The sequence below is a fragment of the Ovis aries genome, chromosome 3 (genome assembly GCF_016772045.2).
Source record: "Ovis aries strain OAR_USU_Benz2616 breed Rambouillet chromosome 3, ARS-UI_Ramb_v3.0, whole genome shotgun sequence".
NCBI classification, from domain to species: domain Eukaryota; kingdom Metazoa; phylum Chordata; class Mammalia; order Artiodactyla; family Bovidae; genus Ovis; species Ovis aries.
In genome coordinates, this window is record NC_056056.1 from 153,750,550 (window position 1) to 153,774,574 (window position 24,025).

Genomic DNA, 24,025 nt, shown 5'->3' on the forward strand with positions numbered 1-24,025 from the left:
CTGGGATAATTTACCTGGATATACTGCCACAGACGACAGAGCACAGTTCTGTGTTGTGCAAGTACTGGATGGCTTTAGATGTTCCGATTAATACACTGATTCGAATGTGCCAAGAGAGTGGGGCTGTGTTACCCTGAAAAGACAACAGTGGTTGGTTTCGTTGTATTTTCTGAGTAAAAACCATGTTTGTATTCACTACCTAGGTGTATGCCAGAATAAACTCTAATGATAAAGTGGGGAGAGGTGAGTGAATCAATATTTTAGTTAACCGTAACCTATTTTTAATTCAAGATGGGTTTTCCATGCTGGTTCTAGGTCCCTTTATAGGCAATGAAAATACCCAATAATTTTAATGTCATATAAATTGAAATATGGCTAATAAGATAACTATGCTTAAAATTTCATTGTATAAGATTTTTAGATTATTTCTGGCACAACAGTGTGGGTAATTGAGAATAATCTGTTTTTATTCTCATCTTAATTGCAATTTTGCAAATTTGGAATCCGTTTTTTAACTTATCTTTCAAAAACATCATAAGAGAAACCATGGCATTTATTCAACCTCCTTCTTTTTAAGTGATATAGATATCACTTTTCTGTCTACCCTTCATATTGAATGATACTTTGCATAAAGTTATGCAAATAAAAATCACCTGAGAAATAATGGTAATTGACATAAACTCATTTGAGACATGGTACCAACGAGGAGTGAGGACCCAGCAACTCTTTTGGCCACCATTTAGCACAACACACAACAATTCGGGTATTTATGCAACCTTCTAAAAGTAAGAAATTAATTCATGGAGAAGTCCTCTACTTCCTTGGGAAACCCACTGTTGGCGTCCCCTCACATGAACACATGTTGGCTTCCTGGTTTTCTCAGAAGGTTTCAGCAGCTCCCCCAGGGCTTAGAGGGTCAGAATATCAGGCAGAGTGATGGATATGACTTACTACACACTGTAATCTGTCAAAGAGTGATCCATTTCTCATATATGGATAAACCAGGCAAAACTTCTCACTCTCTGTAAAATATGCAGCCAACTCCAGTATGTTCGGATGACGGAACCTTGAAACAAAAGATTTTTTAAATCTATCAAACTGGTTATTCAAATAGGAAATGAACAACACTCTGTTTGGGGGGTGGTAAGGTGGGCTGTGGAACAGGCATAAAGCAGAATATAAATGTGGCCAAGGGAGAGGGAATTTCACAACTGAAATGATCCATTTCATTGCTTTTGGTATACATGTGCAAGTAAAACCACCAAAATAGAAGAGTATGGAAGACTGTTTTCATTTATCCCTTTACTGAATGCTACTGTGTCAGGGACTAAAGTACTAGGCACCAAGTCACACAATTAAGAGACATCCAATGCCTTCACGAAGTTTGTATTGTTACCTAAGATCCATGTAACTAGTAAAATCTGATGTTGAAAAACACACCACTGATTTTTAAATCACAGAATTCTATGTCCATATTGTATACATTTTTCAGGTTCCTTTTTAAACTATTTCTTGAAGGCGTGTGTCATCACAGTGAAAACCAATGTAACCCTTGTAATAGCTATGAAATATAAAGCATGTGAAAGTCACACATACTGTGAACTCAGTTCAACAATTATTTACTGAACACCTTTTATGTCTTAGGCAAGCTTTATTGTTGTTGTTTAGTTGCTAAGTTGTGTCTGACTCTTTTGTGGCCCCATGAACTGTAGTCCACCAGCTTTTCAAGGCATATTTGGGGATATTAAAACAAATAAAGCTATTTTTTACAGAAAAAATAGTGCTATATATAAAGTCCTATTATTCATTTCTTCAATTATAAAGCTTACCTATGAAACATATGTGCATACACACACATCTATATAATACATACATATATATTCTTGGGCTTTCCTGGTGGTTCAGACAGTAAAGAATCTGCCTGCAATGCAGGAAACCTGGGTTCGATTTCTGGGTTGGGAAGATCCCCTGAAGGAGGGCATGGCAACCCACTCCAGTATTCTTGCCTGGAGAATTCCATGGACAGAGGAGGCTGACAGGCTATACAGTTCCGAGGGTCACAAACAGTTGAACATGACTGAGCGACTAAGCACACATATATCCCTTCTGAGTCCCTCTGTTCCTACTTCAAGAAAGGGAGTGTGGGTATATGTATGTGTGTATGTGTGTTTGTGTGTGTGTACATAAACACATACACAATCCATTAAATAGTTCCCTTAATTTATAATACATACATATATATTCTTGGGCTTTCCTGGTGGCTCAGACAGTAAAGAATCTGCCTGCAATGCAGGAGACCTGGGTTTGATCCCTGGGTTGGGAAGATCTCCTGGAGAAGGAAATGGCACCCCATTCCAGTACTCTTGCCTGGAGAATCCCACGGATGGAGGAGCCTGGTAGGCTACAGTCCATGGGGTCACAAAGAGTTGGGCATGACTGAGCGACTTCACTTTCACTTTAATTTTATAACAAAAAAACACTCATGCTCAAGTATTAGCATAGATTTTACTTTTTCTAAGATGTCTACTCTGCCACCCACCCCACCCCCAAGTTAGCATTTCCTCCTCCCTCACCACTCTGTGTGTGTGTGACCATGTTTGGTCATGTCCAGCTCCTTTGCGAGCCCATGGACTATAGCCCACCAGGCTCCTCTGTCCATGGGATTTCCCAGGCAAGAATACTGGAGTAGGTGGCCACTTCCTTCTCCAGGGGATTTCCCCACCCCAGGGATTGAATCCATGTCTCCTGCATTGCAGGCAGATTTTTTAACCACTGAGCCACCAGGGAAGTCCTCAGCACTCTGTACTTGCTTTATTATTTAACTTACTGAAACTATCTGTTGTTTGTGCACTTCTCTCCTAATTCCATTCCAGACAGTATGTTGTAATGCCTCTGACTTATTCACCAGTAAAAGTCTAAGAAGAGAAAGGGTGAGTATGACTTAGGAAATAAGTTGGATCTTGCAAAAAAAAAAAAAAAAAGTAGCATCTACCTCAGTTTCCTCATCTACAAAATGAGGATAATAACAGGACTCGCCTCAGGCCTGTTGTGAGGATTAAAGAATGAATACACATGAAGCACTCGGTATAGGGTTAAAACTAAAGAAATATCAGCAACATAAATGATACTGATGGCATACCAGAAACATCCAATGCCATATGTCGTTAATTCTCTCAAAAGTAATACATAAATGCCTTAGTAGAATAAATCCAAATGGGTCAGGTATATAAGTGGAAATATAAAGGTACTTGAAAAAATGGCAAAATTATTTTAAAACCTCTCAGTTGGAGGGGTCTTTAAACTATACAACCTAGAATCCATAAAAGAAAATATAGATTAAATTCAACTACATAAGAACCATCTCCAAATGGCAAAAAACTAGAATAAGCAATGACAAATGATAATGGGGTGAAAATAACTATTTGTATCTTAAAACATAAAAATAAGGCTAATTTTTTCTACTATATGAAATACTCTGACAAACCATTAAGAAAAATACCAACAGTCTAGTTAGTGGGAATGTAAATTGACACAGTTTCTATGGAGAACAGTATGGAGATTTCTTTAAAAACTAGGAATAAAACTACCATATGACCCAGCAATCCCACTACTGGGCATACACCCTGAGCAAACCCCAATTCTAAAAGATACATGTACTCCAATATTCATTGCAGCACTATTTACAACAGCCAGGACATGGAAGCAATCTAGATGAATGAATAAAGAAGTCACGGCACCAAAAAAAGAGAAGTTGTGGTACCTATATACAATGGAATATTACTCAGCCATAAAATGGAATGAACTCGAGTCGGTTGCAGTGAGGTGGATGAACCTAGAGCCTGTTATACTGAGTGAAGTCAGTCAGACAGATAAACACAAATATCGTATATTAACACATATATGAAAGTGAAGAATACCTAGAAAAATGGTACTGATGAACCTAGGTGTAGGGCAGTAACAGAGATGCAGACATAGAGAACAGACTTGTGGGCACAGTGGGGGAAGGAGAGGATGGGGTAAACTGAGAGAGCAGCACTGAGACATACACGTTACCATATTAAAATAGATGGCCAGCGGGAATTTGCTGTATGATGCGGGGAGCTCGACCTCCCTCTAGTTACAACCTAGAGGAGTCACATGGGGTGGGAGGTGGGAGGGAAGTTCAAGAGGGAAGGGACATATGTATAGGTATGGCTGATTAATGTTGATGTATGGCAGAAACCAACACAATATTGTAAAGCAATTATCCTCCGATCAAAAACAGATTTTAAAAAATCCAACAGTCTAATAAAAAATGGGCAAAGAACATTAACAGATATTTCATAGAAAAGGAAATAGATCTCTTTACATGTGAAAAGATTCATTCATCATAGAAAAAGAAATTTAAACTACACTGAAAAACCATGTCCACTTAGCAGATCAGAAAAAAACAGATAAAAGAATAAATGCTATATTGGCTAGAATATGGGGAACCAGGCACTCTTATATATGACTGGTGTTAAGTGTAAACTAGTATAGTTTCTACTGAAGGACAATTTGGTGGCATGGAACATGACCCTATGAATTTATTTATATGAAGTTTTCTTAGATACACTTCAACACATATAAAATAACAATATACAAGGTTTTCTCATTGTAGCATTATTTTAAGTAAAAGATTAGGAAAATCTAAAAATCCATTGATGGGAAAATGGTTAATGACATTATAACACAGGCACACAAAAGTATACATGAAAGTCGCTCAGTCATGTCTGAGTTTTTGCGACCCCACGGACTATACAGTCCATGGAATTCTCCGGGACAGAATACTGGAGTGGGTAGCCTTCTCCAGGGGATTTTCCCAACCCAGGGATCGAACCTAGGTCTCCCCTATTGCAGGCGGATTCTTTACCAGATGAGCCACAAGGGAAGCCCCAGAATACTGGAGTAGGTAGCCTATCCCTTCTCCAGGGGATCTTCCCGACCCAGGAGCTGAACTGGAGTCTCCAGCATTGCAGGCGGATTCTTTACCAACTGAGCTATCAGGGAAGCCACAGCACACAACGGAATACTAAAATAAGCAAAGCGAACAATGCGTGCATGCGGCCTCCTGTGTGAGAAGAGGAAAGTAAGAAAATAAAATACATATATGCTCCCAAATAAAACATTTCTGGAAAGACACATAGGAAACTGATAACACTGTTGCCTTTGGGAAAAGTGGCTGGGTGGCTGGATGAGAACATGGAAGAAAATCTCTTCTTGGCTTACCCTTCTTCCCTTTTGGAATTCTGGCGTGTCCGAATTTATTATTTATTCATAAGCAAAAAAATAAAGCTTAAATATAAAAACTTTCTTATTACAATTTTGGTTTTAGTTTTTTTGTTGACTAAATGATATATTAAGTTTTTATGCTTAGCCTCTAACATTTTGATTTCTGGTCTTAGGTATAAAAGGAGAAGGATTTAGGATAATACCTCCCTCCCCTGAATTCACATATTGGTTTAGGAAACATCTGAAAAGAACATTTTCTATTGTAAAGGGTGATGACTGAACTCTATAGGGTTAGGGGCCTTCGATGAAGCAGGCTGCACAGCTGCAGATGTGAATATATATGAAAATGAAGCCATTTCAGTTTGTCTCCAAGGACTTTCAGGCTCATGAATGAATTCCCAGAAAATAATATGCACATCAAAAGCACTTGATTTCTTTGTCTAAACTCTCTTCCAGAAGAGGTTTATATTGATGAAACAGTTTCTTGACTGGAATGTCTCTTAAGAAAGAGGAGCAATGGTAAAATATATACACTTCTAATGTTCTAAGAATGATTTTACATTCAGTCATGTTAGTCACACATGATTTAATCCACTTCCTTGTGACAGTTTCTTGTTAAAATGGGCTCAAGTGAATTATGTAAATAGTATATTTTTAAATGTATTCCAAAGAATATACTAAAGCAGATGTCAAAAATTTACCCAGTGTTCTAACCTCCAACCCACATTTATTAAATGCCAACCATGCCAAGCTCTGTGCTGTAGAATCAAAGATGAACAGAGATGAAAACCAGGCACAGGGGGAGAAATTTCAAGCAATGTACTCACAGTAGCAAAACTTCAAGCTCAGACAAAAACCTCTTCCATTGTTTCTTACACTGCATCTTTTCCCCCTAAATACAGAAAAACAAGAAAAAAAATATAAGGAAAGGATCTATTTCTGGTACTCTTAACCTAGGGTCTATGAAATCAGATACTTTTTGGTATAAACGCATATGAACGTTTTTCTGGGGAGAAAATCCTTAGCTTGTATCAGCCTTTCAAAAACCCATTAACGCCAAAACAGATTTAGAACCGCTGCTTCTGAATTAGAAGTTTTTCATGAAATGTATCAGATTGCTGCATTTTATATTAAACCCTTTCACCATATTTTGTATACACTTAACATAAATTCGAAAATATTTTATGTAGTCAAAGAAAACCTCATGACAGAAACTCCCCACTTGATCTCAAAGAATCCAGGTTGTGATCCTACTTAGAAGTGATTTCAATAATTGAGCGTTCAAGACTTGGGTCACTTGGCTGTTGGTTTAAGTTTACCTTTGTATTAATTTTGAAAAAATAGGTCCACCAGGAAAATGAAAAATTTTACTCCTTACTTCAAAAAAGCTTCAGAAGCTAGCCCAGTGCCTGACATATGGACAAATTAATGAATTCAATAATATTATCTGGAGGACTTCTTCTGCACCTGGCACTGTCTTTGATGGCTTCCTGCATCTTACAGCGTTGCATGTCTCTGAATCTCAAATGCCTAACTTCTCCCATGAAAGGGTTAAAGTGTGTTCCAGTTACCATATGTAAATTGCTAGAAAGGGCAGAGTTTTTAGAGTTCTCTGTCCTTAGGAACAAAGGAAGAGAAAGCCAACAGGAATCCTGGAAGCTATTTTCTAAGTTAACCCAAGAAGTCAGAAGCAATAAACTTGGCTAACAAATCATTTTCAAGGACCACATTATGGGAATTTATATTTTTAAAAAACCACGGTACTGAGAACCAAGCGGACTGGGTCTCAGGCCCACCTCTAACACTCACTATTTGTGACTTATTGTCACTGGACCTCCCTGGGGTCCGAGTTTTCTTAGCCTGAAAATGTGAAGGGTCAGTTTTTGTGCTCATGCTACCCTACCAGTCTTGCTGCTCAAAGTGTGTTCTGTGCAGGAGGAACACCAGCTTCTCTGGGAGCTTGTGGGAAATGCTGAATCTCAGGTCACTACATGAACCCACTGAATCACAATCTGAATCTGTGCTGTAAGATCCCAGGTGATTCGGATGAATCTAACCTAGTACCTTGCCCAGCCTCAGGCCCTCTAAGAAAGGTTACTGAAGTTAAGGTCCCAACTGTTGCAAAACTACATTTCTTATTAAAAAAAAAAAAAAAAGGCTCTGTGACTAAAGCTTCATTAAATTATCTCATTTTTTTCCTGATGTGTGTATAGGACTTTGTTCAACCTTTAGGTCTTGGGTAACTTTGCTACCTTCTATCTTTTTACTAATAGTGAATTGCAACTAAATTCATAAAGACAGCATATGTGTTTCTTTCAATTCAGCTAACAAACATTTATTGAACAAATACTATAGGGCAGGCCCTGTAACAAGGCACTAAGACACAAACATACATAAGAGCTCTCTAAAGAAAACCATCCAGTCCACTGGGAAAGGCAGATAAAGAAGGTGATACTAAGAGATAGTGCTACTTTGCTGTGGCTACAAGGAGGGGCTTCCCCAGTGGCTCAGTGGTAAAGAATCTGCCTGCAATGCAAGAGTCGCAGGTTTGATCCCTGGGTCAGGAAGATTCCCTGCAGGAGGGCATGACAACCCACTTCAGCATTCTTGCCTGGAGAACCCCATGGACAGGGAAGCCTGGCAGGGTATGGTACAAAGAGTCAGACACGACGGAAGTGACTTAGTACACACACAGCTGATACACACACAGCTGATTCACTCTACTGTATAGCAGAAACTAACACAACATTGTAAAGCAATTATATCCCTTTAAAAAAAAAACCTTCCTGGTGATTCTAACATTAGACTGGAGAAGACAGGTTTCAGCCCTATCCACTTCAGTTTACACGTCTGAAATACCCTCTACCAGGTCTTTCCACCTCTAGTCTAATTCCTGCTGTCTTTCCTCCAATTTCCCTGCCAATTTCCAGTTCATCACCCAGCCTGTAATCAAAGTGATATTTCAAAACACAAATCTAGTCCTTTCACTCCCCTACTTAGAAAGCACCGATGGACTTGACCTATCTTTCCAGTATCATCTGCTGCCACTACACTCACACTAAACTCTCCCACACTAAATTCTGCTCTACCAGTCTGGTATTTGTGAAAAGACATATGCTCCCATGCATGCCCCCATAGGTCTTGGCACCTGCTATATCTTCCATCTTCCCTCCCTGCCTGGCAAAAGTCTCTTTGTTCTTCAAAATCCAGCTGAGAGGTCACTTTCTTTCATCCATTTTTCCATTTGATTACTGCAGACACGTTTATTGAGCAGTTACTCTGTGCCGGGCACTCTTCCGGGTGCTGGAGGCGCCGGCCTCTCCTCTGGCTATCTTCTACGTGCTCCCATGACCTCTAGGGCAAATCTCTGCTAAGGTACTTCTCACTCTACTACTTAATCTTTTCTTCACCTGTTTTCCCCACAAGACTGGGAACTCCTAGAAGATACAACTATGCTTTATTCATCTCTGCCCAGTACCCAGCCCATAAAAGTTTAGTAAAAGTTTACTGGCTGCTGACCAGCAATGAAGACCAGCTGTTTCGGTGCACACGTGTGAACCTATCTCCTCCTGACTCCCGAGTCAGATCCCCAACCCCTTTCTGCTTTCCTGGTTGTTCTCAGCTGTGTTCCAACCTCCTGCTCTGACGGTTGCCTTGCTGCTCTTGAAGCCTCCTCTTTCCTGCTCTCCTGGACTGTAACTGAAGACAATTTAGTAGCACCAAATACCAGCCTATGGTTTAACCTGTGAAGCGGCCTGGAGAGGGCAGGGAAAACTGGAGCAGACGGACACAATCTGACCATCTTAACCAAAGTCCCAATGGCCCTACAAGGCTTCTCAGAAAAGTCTTTCTCAGGCCTTACACCTGGGGAGGGGAAGGATTTAACTCCCACATCCCTGCAAGACAGGCATTCATTTCTTAGTCATTTCTCCAGTCGCCTGAGGTCATATATCTTATTTCCATTTATGAAACTTTATTCTCAAGTACACCTCCTTTCAATGCTGATGAAAAATGACACATTTTAATATGAAATATGAGCAAATAAATGGAATCGATATCCTGAGATAGTAATTCTTTCCATACCTGTTTAAATAATTTAATGGCATATGTTCGGTTTTGGATTTCCACTCTGTATACCTCAAAAATTTCCCCTTCTCCGATTAAAAAGTCTTTGTGGAAATTTTTGGTTCCTTCTACGATGCTGTGAAAGCTGATGGAGGATTTTAGCAATATTCCTTAGGAAGGAAAGTAGGGAGAAGATAAGTTATCTTTCTGCTTTTTAACAATCAGCCATCATTATAAAGAACTAAGACTTCCCTATTAGAAACAAATCAGAGTCTAGTGAAAAGTCAGTAGAGATATCCCAGGAGCCTATCGTGAGCTCTCTGTACTCTCACTTGGGCCCGGCTCCCGCCATCCCACAGGGCAAATAATTTCTTAGATACTCAGACAATAACACTGTGATTCTATTACCTTTCCAAAGAGATCAGACAGACATCTTAGTTAGGGTAATTTTCCTAAGGTTATTTCCTTATCATTAGATCAACAGATTACTGGTGACCCATGATGAACCCAAAACCAGTAAATATATATATATATATATAGAGAGAGAAGTTGAAATCTTAATATGACTAAATAATATTCACTAAGCATGACTGGTAGAAATATTTTTCATGAGCCAAATCCAACTTACTTCCCCAGAGTAAATTGGGAAGATGCTTCACCTCTTTAAGAAAATCATCTCAAGCAGAGAATGGGAGGAAACATTTCAGAGGTAACCAAATGCAAATTCAAAGGGAAAAGCCTAAATAAATCCTGCAGAGACCAATTCTGGCTATACTTAACACATTACATGTTTCATTTGGACCTTTTTGCAAAATCTTAAAAGACCATGGGTGGTTTAGATGAATCTGCCTGCAATGCAGGAGACTTGGGTTTGATCCCTGGGGAAGCCCCTGGAGAAGGGAATGTCATCTCACTCCCATATTCCTGTCTGGAGAATTCCACTGACAGAGGAGCCTGACAGGCTACTGGACCATGGGGTGGCAAATAGCTGGATACAATTGAACAACTAACACTTTTACTTTTAAAAAACCATAACCTAATCTAACTTTCTAAATTCTGTTTTGAACCAAAGAAGCATCAGATTTGGTGGCGAAGATGAGGCAAAGCAGCCTTAAACAGCCACTAAAGTTTATCAGGTTGATTCCCAGACAGAAGGAAATTATTCTCTCAGCTGACAGAATAGGAGAGTTGATGTGGCAAATAGCTGTTTTTCATAGTGACCACCAGGACCGCTTTACAATACCCTCTAAAGACTTCTCTACAAGTGCTAGGAACATTTCTAGAACTACACAAAACTCAACGTAATTTTTAAATGTCTTCTTATGACACATTAAAAAAGCAAATGTCATGAAATTATAAGTGAGACCACAATTATGCTCTTTATTGGACAATGAATTTGTAATATAATAGCAACATATCATCCATCAGAACAATGGATTAGTCAAAATTGAGAATATTTTGATATCTATGAAAAATTTATCCTGAATCTGCATATTAATGGTTACCATGTTTACTGGATATGTCTAAATTTCACTTAAAGGAATTCATGAATTCACTTAAAGGAAAGCATGATTTACAGAAAAGTTTGTTTGTTTTTGTTTTTTTTTTACCTTTTTCATTACGTTCAGGAATAAGAACATTATCCACTGTGACATTGGCTGTTTCCTAAGAGAAGAAATACATATGAAAGTAATTCAATTTCTTAAGTCTAGAAAGAATAGAACCTCAACAGAAATCCAAAGCTACCCCTGGGACTATACAGTGCAAGAAAGTGGAATATAATTTAGAAGAAAGCTAGTAGAATGCAAAGTTATTTTATTCTATTCAACAGTATTCACTGCCATATATATTTCAGGCTTCCACACCAATGCAGGCTTCCACACCAAAGCTAAAAAATCAAGCATCAATGTCACAGTCACTTATAGTTAATTTTAAATGACTTCTAGTCCTATAAAACTCATTATCTCTAATTTTCTTTAATGAAAACTAACAATAACATGCAAAACATCAACTAGAACAGGAAAACTAAAAATTAAGTTAAGACAAATACATAACTCACAGTATTCTTAAATGTTCTATGACTCATCTCTGACACATCACTGAGAGGAGAAAGCTCTCAACTCTTCAAACTGTTACTCCAGTACTCTGGCCTGGAGAATCCCATGGACAGAGAAGTCTGGTGGGCTATACAGTCCCTGGGGTTGCAGAGTCAGACATGACTGGGTGACTAACACACAATCTCCTGAATTCCCAAATAAGTGAAGAAGATTGAGAACGAAAGCTTTCCTCGCTTTAAAAAAGTAGCTGCAAATAACAGCTTTTTTTCTGCCTCATAACTTCACTCCTTACACTCAATTATAGATGCAACAGGGTTCAAGGGTCATTACCTACGCACACACATTCTACCTTTTGTAACATGTTTGGAAATTCTTTTCCCCGATGACTCTGCTCTATAGGACTCAAGGTTGCTCCTGAAAGAGAAATAAGGGAAGTTAGGTATAATAGCTGTTATGTTCTTAACAAACATTTTTTTTTTCTTTCTTACATTGTGAAAATAAATACCTTGCTAGTAAGGTTCATTTCTAAAGCTCAGTTTCATTCCCATTGAATGGTTACAAATTTCCATATATGAAAGAGCTTTCTAATGATCAAATATAAAAACATACCTTTCTTCACTTAAAATGTGAGCACCTATCTTTTTGTTTGTATTTTTTATTTTTTTAACGAAAAACATGTGGCACGCAGGATCTTAGTTCCCTGACCAGGGATGGAACCCATGCCCCCTTGCAATAGAAGTGTGGAGTTTCCACCACTGGACTGCCAGGGAAGTCCATCAGCACCTATCTTAAACTATTCTTAGACATCATCAAAAATATTAAAGTATGAAGGTGAGAACTGACAAGAAGAAAGCAACCCTATTATCAGTTTTCTGTACATATATTTAAAACTTTTACAATTATGGGATTATATCCCTCTGGGTTAGTTTACTTGTTATCCTATCTTGTGCCATAAGGTATTAGAAGGGTGTGGTATGTGTGTGTGTGTATGTATGTGTATGTGAGAGAGAGAGACCAACCACAAATGCCCACACTCTCCCCAGCTGGACTATTACTTCTGTCTGTTATGGTTCTGCCTGAACTAAGGAAGTCTGTGGTGGCTTCCTACAAAAAATTTAAGCTGCAGCATTTTGCAGTTACTTCTGACATTTTGATTCGGACTTTGGAAAAGTTTTATTTCATTTTCTAGTTTTCCTTGGATTGTATTCTAGTGTTTCTTAGATTATCTTGCTTAGAAGACTAGCAACAAAACACAATAACAAACCTTGAACAAAACTACAAACCTTAGACCAGACAGACTTCTATAGAACATTCCATCCAAAACACAATATACTCATACTTTGCAATTGTACACTGAACATTCTCCAGAACAGATCATGCCTTAGGCAGTAAAATGAGCCTCAATAAACGTGCAAGGATGAAATCATACAAAGTATATTCTCTGACCACCTGGAAGTAAAGTAGAAAGCAATAACAAAAGGAAGTTTTTGAAATTGACAAACACATGAACATTAAACACCAAATTCATAAATAATGAATGAGTCGAAGAAATCACAGGGAAACTAGAAAAGACTTTATGATAAATGAAACCAAAAACACCACATGCCAAGATTTATGGCATGCAGCAAAAGCAGTGCTTAAAGGGAAATCTTTTTGCTGTTAATGCTCTCCTTCAAAAAAAGGAAAGATATCAAATAAATAGCCTAAACTTTTGCATTGGGGAATAAAAAAAGAAGAGAAAACTAAACCAAAGGAAGCAAAAAGGAAGAATTAAGATTGGAGTGGAAATAAATGAAACAGAAGAACAGAATAGAAAAACAAAAGAGAAAAATCGATGAAATCAAAGTCGGTTCTTTGAAAATATAAACATAGTTGACAATCCATTAGTTAGACTGACCAAAAAAGAAAAAAAGAAGACTCAAATTATCATAATTAAGAACAAAAGACGTAACTACTGACCTTACAGAAATAAAATGAATTATAAGGGAATACTGTGAACAACTATTTGTCCAAAACTAGATAAATGATATGGACAGATTCCTAGAAAGACACAGACTACCAAAACTAAGTCAAGAAGAAACAAGCAATCTGAATGGATCTGTAACAAGCGAAGAAATTTAACTAATATTTTAACACTTCTCATAAGGAAAAGCCCAGGTCCAAATGGCTTCACAAGTGAACTCTACCAAACATTTAAAGAAGACTTAAGACCAGTTCTTCACTAATTTTTCCAAAATAGAAGAGGAGGAAACAACTCCCAAATCTCTTTGAGGCTAATAATCAATGCCACACAAAACAGCACAAGAAAACTATAGACCAATAACCCTTATAAATATAGATGCAAAAACGCTCACCAAAATATTAGCAAATTAAATCCAGAAACAAATAAGAAAGATGAGATACTATGACCAAGTGGGATTCATCCCAGGAATCCAAGGCTAGCTTAATATCTGAAAATCAATCAATGCGTAAAATGAACAAAACTCATAAAATTCAATAAGCTATCATGATAAAACTCTAGAGAGAAAAAATTTCCTTAATTTGATAAAGGGCATCTGTGAAAAACCTGCAGTGAACATCATACATAATGGTGAAAGAAAATGTTTTTCCCTTAGATCAGGAACAAGAAAGAAGGTCTTGTCTGGCCACCTTTTATTCAATGTTATACTAGAGGCTTCCAGCAGGACAATTAGGCAAGAAAAATAAATAACAAACATTCTGAATAAGGTATTGCTGTATAGAATAACATATGAAGTGTTCAGGTTGCAAGGGCACTAAAAGCCATTGTCCTGTTGTTGCATATAAATAGACAAGACTTCATTGTCGGAGAAAACGGAAGATTCAAAATGGTTCTCCTAAGAAGCCAGCAGAAAGCTGCGGATTTCATGTCAAAACTAAAAGACCAGCCTTTGCTGGTGGCTCAGAGGTAGAGTCCGCCTGCCAATGCAGGGGATACTGGTTCCATCTCTGGTCCAGAAAGATCCCACTAAGCCCGTGCACCACAATCACTGGGCCTACGTGCTGCAACTGCTGAAACCCACGTGCCTAGAGTCCATGCTCCACAACAGGAGAAGCTACTGCAGTGAGAAGCCTGTGCACGGCAACTAAAGAGTAGCTCTCTCTCAACTAGAGAAAAGCCCGCATAGCAACCAAGACCCAGCACAGCCATAAAAAATAAACAATTATAAAAAGGAAAATTAAAAGACAACCAATGATCATTGAGATTTACATGCACAATGTGATATGTAAGGACATATGCACGCATGCTAAGTCACTTCAGTCATGTCTGACTCTTTGGGACTCTATGGACTGTAGCCCGCCAGGCTCCTCTGTCCGTGGGATTCTCCAGGTAAGAATACTGGAGTGGTTCGTCATGTCCTCCTCCAGGGAATCTTCCTGACCCACGAACTGAACACACATCTCTTGTGTCTCCTGCACTGCAGTGGATTCTTTACCACTGAGCCACAGGGGAAGCCCATGTAAGGATATGCATGCCAGAAATATAATGACAGCAAGTAAAAATTCTAGTTTCTTAAACAACTTGGTTATGCCCTGACATCTGAGGGCATGTTTCATGGATGTGAAGACACCACCTAGTGGCAGCCACCTGAATTGCAGGAACAATGCCTGCGAAGAAATACAAGAAATACAAGAAATACTGTAACACAGTCAAGTCCTCTACATATCAGCCTTCAAGTTGAGAACTTCCAAAGATGCAAACGTGTTCCCTCAATTTCAGGTGTTAATTGCAGCTTGCTGTCCATTTCCTATTGCTAACAATCCTTCAGCTCTACCATCTCCTACCTCCTCTCCCTCTTCCAGTCAGTGACTCTTCTTGCCTGTTCTCTCACTGCCAGGCCCTATATGCCAGCTGCTGAACTAGACTGCTGTACCTTTCAAGGTCCTATACTATAAGATTAAACATACTTTATTTTTTGTGTTTGTTTGCTTTTTATGTTTTATTTGTGTGAAAAGTATTATAAATCTATTAAGTACAATACTTTTTAGCTGATAGTGTGAGTTGGGTACCTAGGCCAACTTTATTGGACTTACAAACAAACTGGATTTACAAATGAACTCTGGGAATGGAAGGAACTCTTTGGTATGTAGGGAATTTACTACTCAAAAAAAACCCCAAATCTAGAAAGTGATCTCTGGAGATTGGAATATGCAATGCCAAAAAACCCTCTAACATGAAAATCACTCCCCCAAATAAAACAATTTTAAGGAAAAGTAGACAAAAATAGATTATTTGGATAAGTGATAACTGTTCATGGTAACAAGAAAGAAAGACTAACTCTTTATGCACTTTCAGTTAGGAGCTCCAACTCCTGACTCAGTGAGTTGATGTCACAGGAAACACAAGTGTAGCAAATTACGCTTAAATGTTTCCAAAGTGGGGCTTTCCTGGTGATCCAGCGGTTAAGAATCCACCTTCCAGTGCAGGAGACTTGGATTCAATCCCTGGTCAAGGAACTGAGACCCCATATGCCCACCGGGCAACTAAGCCCATGTGTCTAAGCCCACGACTATAATTGCTTAGTTGTAATTATAGAGTCCACATGCCTCGACCAAGACCTGATATGGCCAAAAATATCAGGAGTCATCACCTAGCTGCTTTTAATAAGCTATATAATTAATGTTTATAAGATTATAATTTAAAGCATTTACTCAATAAATTCCAACTAAATAATGTTATTTTCCCTAGCAAAGGATTCAGAACAAAACACTCCTTATCACGTCAAATTTATCTATCTTCTGGTATTAGGGCAGTATATTGTCTTTCCACCAATCAACTAATCTCACATTTTAATAAATGAAGGGATTTCCCTGGTGGCACAGTGCAATGCAGGGAACACAGGTTTGATCCCTGGTCTGGGGGGATCCCACATGCCTCGGAGAACCTGGGCCCTTGCGCCACAACCACTGAGCCCATGCTCTAGCACCCACAAGTCACAACTACTGAGTCCACATGCTACAACTCCTGACGCTTGTGCACTTGGAGCCTGCGCAAGAGGCCGTGCAAAAGAAGCCACCAAAGTGAGAAGCCCGTGAGCCAAAACCAGAGAGCAGCCCCTGGTCACCGCAACTAGAGAAAGCCCGACTAGAGCAACAGAGATCCAGCACAGCCAAAAATAAATAAACAAAAACAAGGGAGGAATCAAAAATATACTCAGAAAAAAAAAATGAAATTTTGCATGTGCCACAGCCTAGGAGTCAAACCAAAGATGTGGAATTTTTGTCCATATAATTCCCCATTGCATAATTAAACAACATAAAGTGTGAAAAGACATTCTGCAACTAATTCCAGAAAACCAAAGTATAAAATATACTGAAGTATAAAATATATTGGTGTGAATCTATGCTGTGAACAAGTTGCAGGGGTGGTGAAGGTGGCTGGACAAGGCTCAAATAATGAAAAAGCATTACTTTACAGCTCCCAGAGACTCAATGGCATTTTACTAGATCAGTCAGTGTCATAGTGAAGCATTCTGCTGTATAAAACTCAGTGAAGAAATAGTGTGCGATAGACACGAGGTACGGAGAAGGCAGTGGCACCCCACTCCAGCACTCTTGCCTGGAAAATCCCATGGGCGGAGGAGCCTGGTGGGCTGCAGTCCATGGGGTCGCTAAGAGTCGGACACAACTGAGCAACTTCACTTTCACTTTTCACTTTCATGCATTGGAGAAGGAAATGGCAACCCACTCCAGTGTTCTTGCCTGGAGAATCCCAGGGACGGGGGAGCCTGGTGGGCTGCTGTCTATGGGGTCGCACAGAGTCGGACACGGCTGAAGCGACTTAGCAGCAGCAGCAGACACAAGGTATTAGCCAAGTTATACATATATCACTAATAGGATAATATCATGCTAGAAACCTATGGGAACTAATCCCTAGTTCATGTGAAAACCCTACAAGATGAAAGTCAGTCTGAAGCTACAGTTTTCTGGTACAAATCTCTCAGGATTTCTTCTCATGTGTGCAAAGCTTCTTCAAGTGATGAGATAGTGGCTTGCCTGAACTAAATATATTATCAAACAGCATGTGTGCAAATACACAGAACTACAAATATGCCTGGATGAAAGATTCAAAGAATAAGGCTGCTGATCTAAAGGAGTTTCCCACCTAAGAGTCCCGCGTCCATAACCTAAGATCCAAGATCACTCAAGATCATTCTTGTTGATGTCAATGAACCCAAAGTGGAATAAACAGAACAAGGGACATCAGGAGATTATTTTATTGACAAAGACTGTACAAGGAAAACTTCACACATTTTACTTCTCAGGTAACTCTAAATGTAAGGAATAGCACAGCATCAGAAAGAAAAGACATAGAGAGGGAAGAAGCAGGACATGGTGAAATAGATGTAAACAGGTAAAGCACAGTTAGAAGCCATGGCATAAACTCAACAGTGAAGATAACAGAGAAATTCCAGGGTTATTCTGGAGGTTATCATTTGCACCAAAATACACAGATGGTTGCTGCTGTTTAGCCACTAAGTCATGTCCAACTCTTTGTGTCCCCATGGACTGTAGCTCACCAGGCTCCTCTCCCCATGGGATTCTCCAGGCAAGAATACTAGAGTGGGTGGCCATTTCCTCCTCCAGGGAACCTTCCCGCCCCAGGGATCAAACCCATGTCTCCTGCATTTGCAGGAGAATTCTTTATCGCTGAGCCACCAAGATAGCCCTAAAATACACGGGGGAAATGCAATTATTTTTAACTTGTTATCATAGGGTAAAATAAATGATAGCATTATTTTCATTCTACTCATATTGTGGTTCTGATCATGTTTATGACTCAGTTTCAGAGCCTTGAAAAGAGAGCTGATTCTCTTAACTAAGTAAGAATGAACATTTTAAGAAGTATAGCTTGTAAATAAATTTTAAAAAACAACTATAAAGTGGTGGAAAGGAGTCTGTTGTATAAGTTAGGCAATAAGAAAAGAAAGTGTCACAAAAAGATGAAGCTGCAAACTCCCCTTCAGGTAAAAGCCGCAGGTAAGGAATCACTGACATATCAACATGACCAGTCAATGTCTTGGATAAAATACAATATTTACAAGTTAAAATTTATATAAAATGAACCAAGAGCCATATCATCTGGATCAATGCTTACCATAGTTTGCAATTAAATGGATAGCCCGATGATGTCCCATCTCCTGGAGGATCTGTAAAAGGTCACCGATGGTCTTGTTTTTCTGAGCCCAGGACCAAAGCAATTCTCTTGTTCCACTTTTACCTTGGTCTACATATTTTTCAATGTGACGAACATCCAGCCAGCTGCTTGAAAGCCGCTCCGCTGTGGAAATTGTAATAGGAAGAACCAAAGAATAGTTTACTTTGGAGTCCTTGGTATATTTTATTACCTTTTATTTACATTTTCATTTTGAACTAATTTTAGCATGTACTCCTTTAACTTCCCCTAATGTTAAGACCTTATATAACCACAGGACAATGATTAGACCCAGTGGTTACTAAGCTGCAAGTGAAAATGAAAAGTCACTCAATCATGTCCAACTCTTTTCGACCCCATGGACTATCCAGTCCATGGAATTCTCCAGGCCAGAATACTGGCGTGGGTAGCCTTTCCCTTCTCCAGAGGATCTTCCCAACCCAGGGATTGAAACCAGGTCTCCCGCATTGCAGCACATTCTTTACCAGCTGAGCCACAAGGGAAGCCTAAGCTGCAAACCTCATTCTAATTACACCCATTTTTCTATTGATGTCTTTTTTCTGTTCTAAGATCCTATCCAGTTTCTCACATTTCAATTACTCATTATATCTCCCTGATTTCCATTAATCTGATGTTCCTCAATCTTGCCTTGTTTTTCAGACAGTGAAATACTTGTATACTTCTCTGTGCATAATATCAAGAGGTTCGTGATCCCCATGTCTTATTACTGCTTATATTAATCTTGATTCACTGGCTAAGGTAGTGTCTCAGGTTTTTCCACTATAAAATTATTATTATTTTAAACTAATAACTATGTTGGGGGAGATACTGGAGACTATGGAAATATCTTGCTTCTCAGATTTTGCCTACAAATATTTGCAACTATCAGTGGTTCTTATTAATCATAATCATTACTGCAAGATTTGCTTAATGGTCTTCTTCTATTTCATGCTTTTCCATCTATGTTCATTAACTGGTAATTCTGTAAGAAAGTGTTCTCTTCTTCCCCATTTATTTAGGTAATTATCAGTGTGGACTCATGAATATTTACTTTATTCTACAAGTTAAAGTCCAATACTATCATTATTTATTTTGCTGCTAAAATTGCTCCAGCTTTGTCCATTCAGTTTGGCTTCTGCATTCTTCTGACAAGCCCTGTCATTTTGGGAACAGTTCCTTATTTTCTGACTATACAAGTTGCTCCAGGTTCATTCTGCATTTTTTCTCCTCCAGTCTTCAAGATAATTACTCTTCCCAAGAGTCCCAGTTCCTTTTCTTGGATAATGGTATTTAGAAAGCAATAACTAGATGCTAGAGGTATTCCCTGTTGCTAGGAAAGTTATGACCAACCTAGACAGCATATTAAAAGGAGAGACATTACTTTGTCAACAAAGGTCCGTCTAGTCAGGGCTATGGTTTTTCCAGCAGTCATGTATGGCTGTGAGAGTTGGACTCTAAAGAAAGCTGAGCACCAAAGAATTGATGCTTTTGAACTGTGGTGTTGGAGAAGACGCTTGAGAGTCTGTTGGACTGCAAGGAGATCCAACCAGTCCATCCTAAAGGAGATCAGTCCTGGGTGTTCATTGGAAGGACTGATGTTGAAGCTGAAACTCCAATACTTTGGCCACCTGATGTGAAGAGCTGACTTATCAGAAAAGACCCTGATGCTGGGAAAGATTGAGGGCAGGAGGAGAAGGGGACAACAGAGGATAAGATGGTTGGATGGCATCACCAACTCAATGGACATGGGTTTGGGTGGACTCTGGGAGTTGGTGATGGACAGGGAGGCCTGGTGTGCTGCAGTTCATGGTGTCGCAAAGTGTGGGACACGACTGAGCGACTGAACTGAACTGAACTGAGGTCCTCTAAGCAAACAGAGCTGGGAAACACATAATACATGTAGGTTCTCTCCCCATACATCTGTATTTTTCTATCGGTACACACATGAAAAGCCACGCTTTTCTACTGATTCCTTTGATCCAAGTCAATACCATTTGGTGCATTTTAGTCCCGTCTCATGTCTAGTTTTCATTCTCACACAGTGAGAAACTGCTCTCATTATCTACACTATTTTGCTTGTTTCTTCCCTTCTACTATGTACATAAAGTACTTTCAGAATGGCTAACCCAAATCCCCGTGAAGAACAGATTAGCTAGCCAAATTACAGCATTTGTGTACACTTGTTTTTGTCCTCAGCTTGACTATTCCAGGAAGAGCGTGTTTTCCAAGGTTACTTAGGTCAGTTCTTTTCTTTCTCATTTTCTTCAGTGTGGTCACTGATAATATATCACTAGTTCGGTTCATTTGTTGAAACTTTTATGAAATGCTGTTTTAAATTTTTATTCTAGATTGTCTTGCTGAACATGTTTGAACAATTAAAAGTTATTATCTGGGTAGGGTCTGAGTAGGGTCAGGGAAATATGTTCTGGTGGATAATAGGATTTTAATTACTCTAAAACAGTCTCTATGACTTTTTTAGGATCCCATATAAATATCTTAAATGAAAGTATATGACTTTTTAAGAAAGTTTTATTGGAGTATAGTTGATTTAGTATGACTTTTTATGGCACTATGAGATAAGAGGATTCTTTGGGTAAAAAATTATACAAACTTTCCACATAAATTCCAAATTTTAAAGTGTATTTTAAGGCAAAGGAGTGGGGAAATCAAGCAAATGACAGGTGGAAAGGTAGTTTTCTCGTCCCTGGGACAGTACTCGCAGGTTAGTCCAACCATCTTGAGTACTGAAATGAACAATGTGTTTTATGGCCAGTGATGGTAATGGCAGCAACCCTTCATACCTTTATCCTCCAGAGAGTCTTAAAACTCCAGGAAGTCAGATACAGGTCTATAGGTCAAAATCCAACTGCCACCTGAAAGTGCTCATGGGGAACCTCAACACCTCACCATAACTGGCAGTGGGAATCAGCCCCCTCTCCCTCTGACACATGCAAATTTGGAAGCTGCCCTCTAGTAGTAACAGAGGCAACCTCACTGAAGGACTCAGCCACCAAAGACGTTCTCCAAAGGCTGATGTCCTTTTAAAAGGTGAACAGGCTCTCAGCTCTGAGCAGAGCAGTAAGCCCGAGGTGACTATCTTTGTTTTCAGTCTGCTTCAGACTCCACAGGTTTTAAAAATTTCTTAAGGAACTATGGGGTCACAAAGAGTTGGACACGACTGAGCGACTGAACTGAACTGACTAAACAAGAGTTACAGTATTTGAATCAAGACATCAGAAAGGTAAATATCTTCTGCGTACTATGGCATCCCTCCGCCATGTTTTCAGTCTGACACGGGTTTGCGGGACTGTTAATTTCCTTCGGTTTTATGTTTCTGCTGAGATTATAAGCAAATCCTGAAAGTTGAAAGAGATCACAATATGATACCACTGTGCTGTGCTAAGTCACTTCAGTTGTGTCTGACTCCTTGGGACCCCATGGACTGTAGCCCACCAGGCTCTTCTGTCCACGAGATTCTCCAGGCGAGAATACTGGAGTGGGTTGCCACCCCCTCCTCCAGGGGATCCTCCTGACCCAGCGTCTCTTATGCCTCCTGCTTTGGCAGGTGGGTTTGTTACCACTAGTGCCACGTGGGAAGCCCTAAATGATACCACTGCTATCCCTCTTTCTGAGAAAACAAAGCAGATCTGGTAGATAGCCCTAGTGCCCACCAGTACTTCCAGCTTCAGTCTCATCAGAGGACAAGAGTTTCCTGCTCTAGGTTGGTGGTTATGCCTGTGTGTCTCTTCCAGCCAGAAGCACTGAAGAGCCAGGGTGCAATTCTCCAGGCTCCCAGCCCTGCTGCAGCAACGGTAGAAGCACATATCAAGAAAGGAGTGCCCTGAGATGCTGCACTGCCACAATGGACAGTGGCTGTCCTGGACTCTCAGTGCTCTTCCCACAAGCAAACAGGAAGCTTCTCTTAGGTTGCTGCTGCTGCTGCTGCTGCTAAGTCGCTTCAGTCGTGTCCGACTCTGCAACCCCATAGACGGTAGCCCACCAGGCTCCCCCATCCCTGGGATTCTCCAGGCAAGAACCCTGGAGTGGGTTGCCATTTCCTTCTCCAGTGCATGAAAGGGAAAAAGTCACAGTGAAGTTGCTAATGTTGTGTCCGAGTCTTAGCGATCCCATGGACTGCAGTCTACCAGGCTCCTCCGTCCATGGGATTTTCCAGGCAAGAGTACTGGGGAGGGGATGCCATTGCCTTCTCCCTCTCTTAGGTTAACCACTGAGATTTAGCTGCTGTGCTTTTTTTTTTTTTTTAACCTGCAGTATAATTTAGACTAACCCAACTAATAACATACAAAGTTCCTATCTTGAATGTTTTATTTCGGTCACATCTTATACCCGAAATGAGTGAAAGGAAGTGAGTACAATCAAACAAAGGAAGATAAAGTTGAAACATTCAATCTGAATGCATGCATGCTTCAGCTTAAGTGGTGGGGTGGGAGAGGAAGAGTTACTACACAATATCTAACATCATTCATTTAGTTAGAACGTCTTGCTCTTCTTCCATATTTTAGGTTCTGGCAAGAACATCTTCCCTTCACATCTCTGAACAGATGATGTCTCATGGAGAAGCAGGGACTATCCAAATGCCAATAAAAGTTTGAGACAAAATGTCACTAAAAAAAAAATAGAAAGGTACCTTCAAAGCAAAATATTTGGCAAGACATGCTAACTCTATTTTAATGTGTTTTTAGATGATGTCATTTGTCTATCTGATTGAGACACAATTTTATGAACATTTGTGGTTCAGTCACTAAGTCGTGTCCGACTCTTTGTAACCCCATGGACTGCAGCACACCAGGCTTCCCTGTGCTTCACTGTCTCCTGGAGTTTGCTCAGACTCATGTCCATTGAGTCAGTGATGCCAACCAGCCATCTCATCCTCTGTAGCCCCCTCTCCTCTTGCCCTCAATCTTTCCAGCATCAGGGTCTTTTCCAATGAGTCAGTTCATCACGTGGCCAAGGTACTGGAGCTTCAGCTTCAGCATCAGTCTTTCCAGTGAATATTCAGGTTGATTTCCTATAGGACTGACTAGTTTGATCTCCTCACTGTCCAAGGGACTCTCAACAGTCTTCTCCAGTATCACAATTAGAAAGCACTGATTCTTTGGTGCTCAGCCTTTTTTATGGTCCAACTCTCACATCTCACAACTCACTCATCACATGAACACTTCAACTCTTTCTAAAAGTTCCTAGAAGCAATACCACAAATCAGTGTCATCCAAACATCTGGTGAGCATCTACTGACTGTCAGCAGTGCAGTAACTGCACATAGCAAGTGTGCATGGAGCATGAAGACAGGTCCCTAACTAAAGATGGGGCACCACGGGCTCCCTTGAGGAGCGGTTTCCAGAGCCTGAGTCAAGATTAAAATTAGTATTAGATTTAGTATTTCTAAAGAGACGCCAATTCTTAAGGGATAACTGGATAGAGTATACTACCCTGGAGAGAAAAAAAAAAAATCACTCAA

At 39.7% G+C, this 24,025-nt stretch overlaps 1 protein-coding gene across 1 annotated transcript in view; it reads right to left on the reverse strand.

Annotated features, from left to right (window-relative positions):
- IRAK3 (interleukin 1 receptor associated kinase 3) overlaps positions 1–24,025 on the reverse strand; it is a 61,962-nt gene that overhangs the window by 26,344 nt on the left and 11,593 nt on the right. Inside the window, exons 2-8 of the mRNA XM_027967477.3 lie at positions 18,490–18,672; positions 11,722–11,786; positions 10,926–10,980; positions 9,334–9,485; positions 6,078–6,142; positions 952–1,066; positions 15–133 (exon numbers count right to left, since the gene is read on the reverse strand). Of these exons, the coding sequence (XP_027823278.2) occupies positions 15–133; positions 952–1,066; positions 6,078–6,142; positions 9,334–9,485; positions 10,926–10,980; positions 11,722–11,786; positions 18,490–18,672 (754 nt within the window). The remainder of the gene's footprint in view (positions 1–14; positions 134–951; positions 1,067–6,077; positions 6,143–9,333; positions 9,486–10,925; positions 10,981–11,721; positions 11,787–18,489; positions 18,673–24,025) is intronic.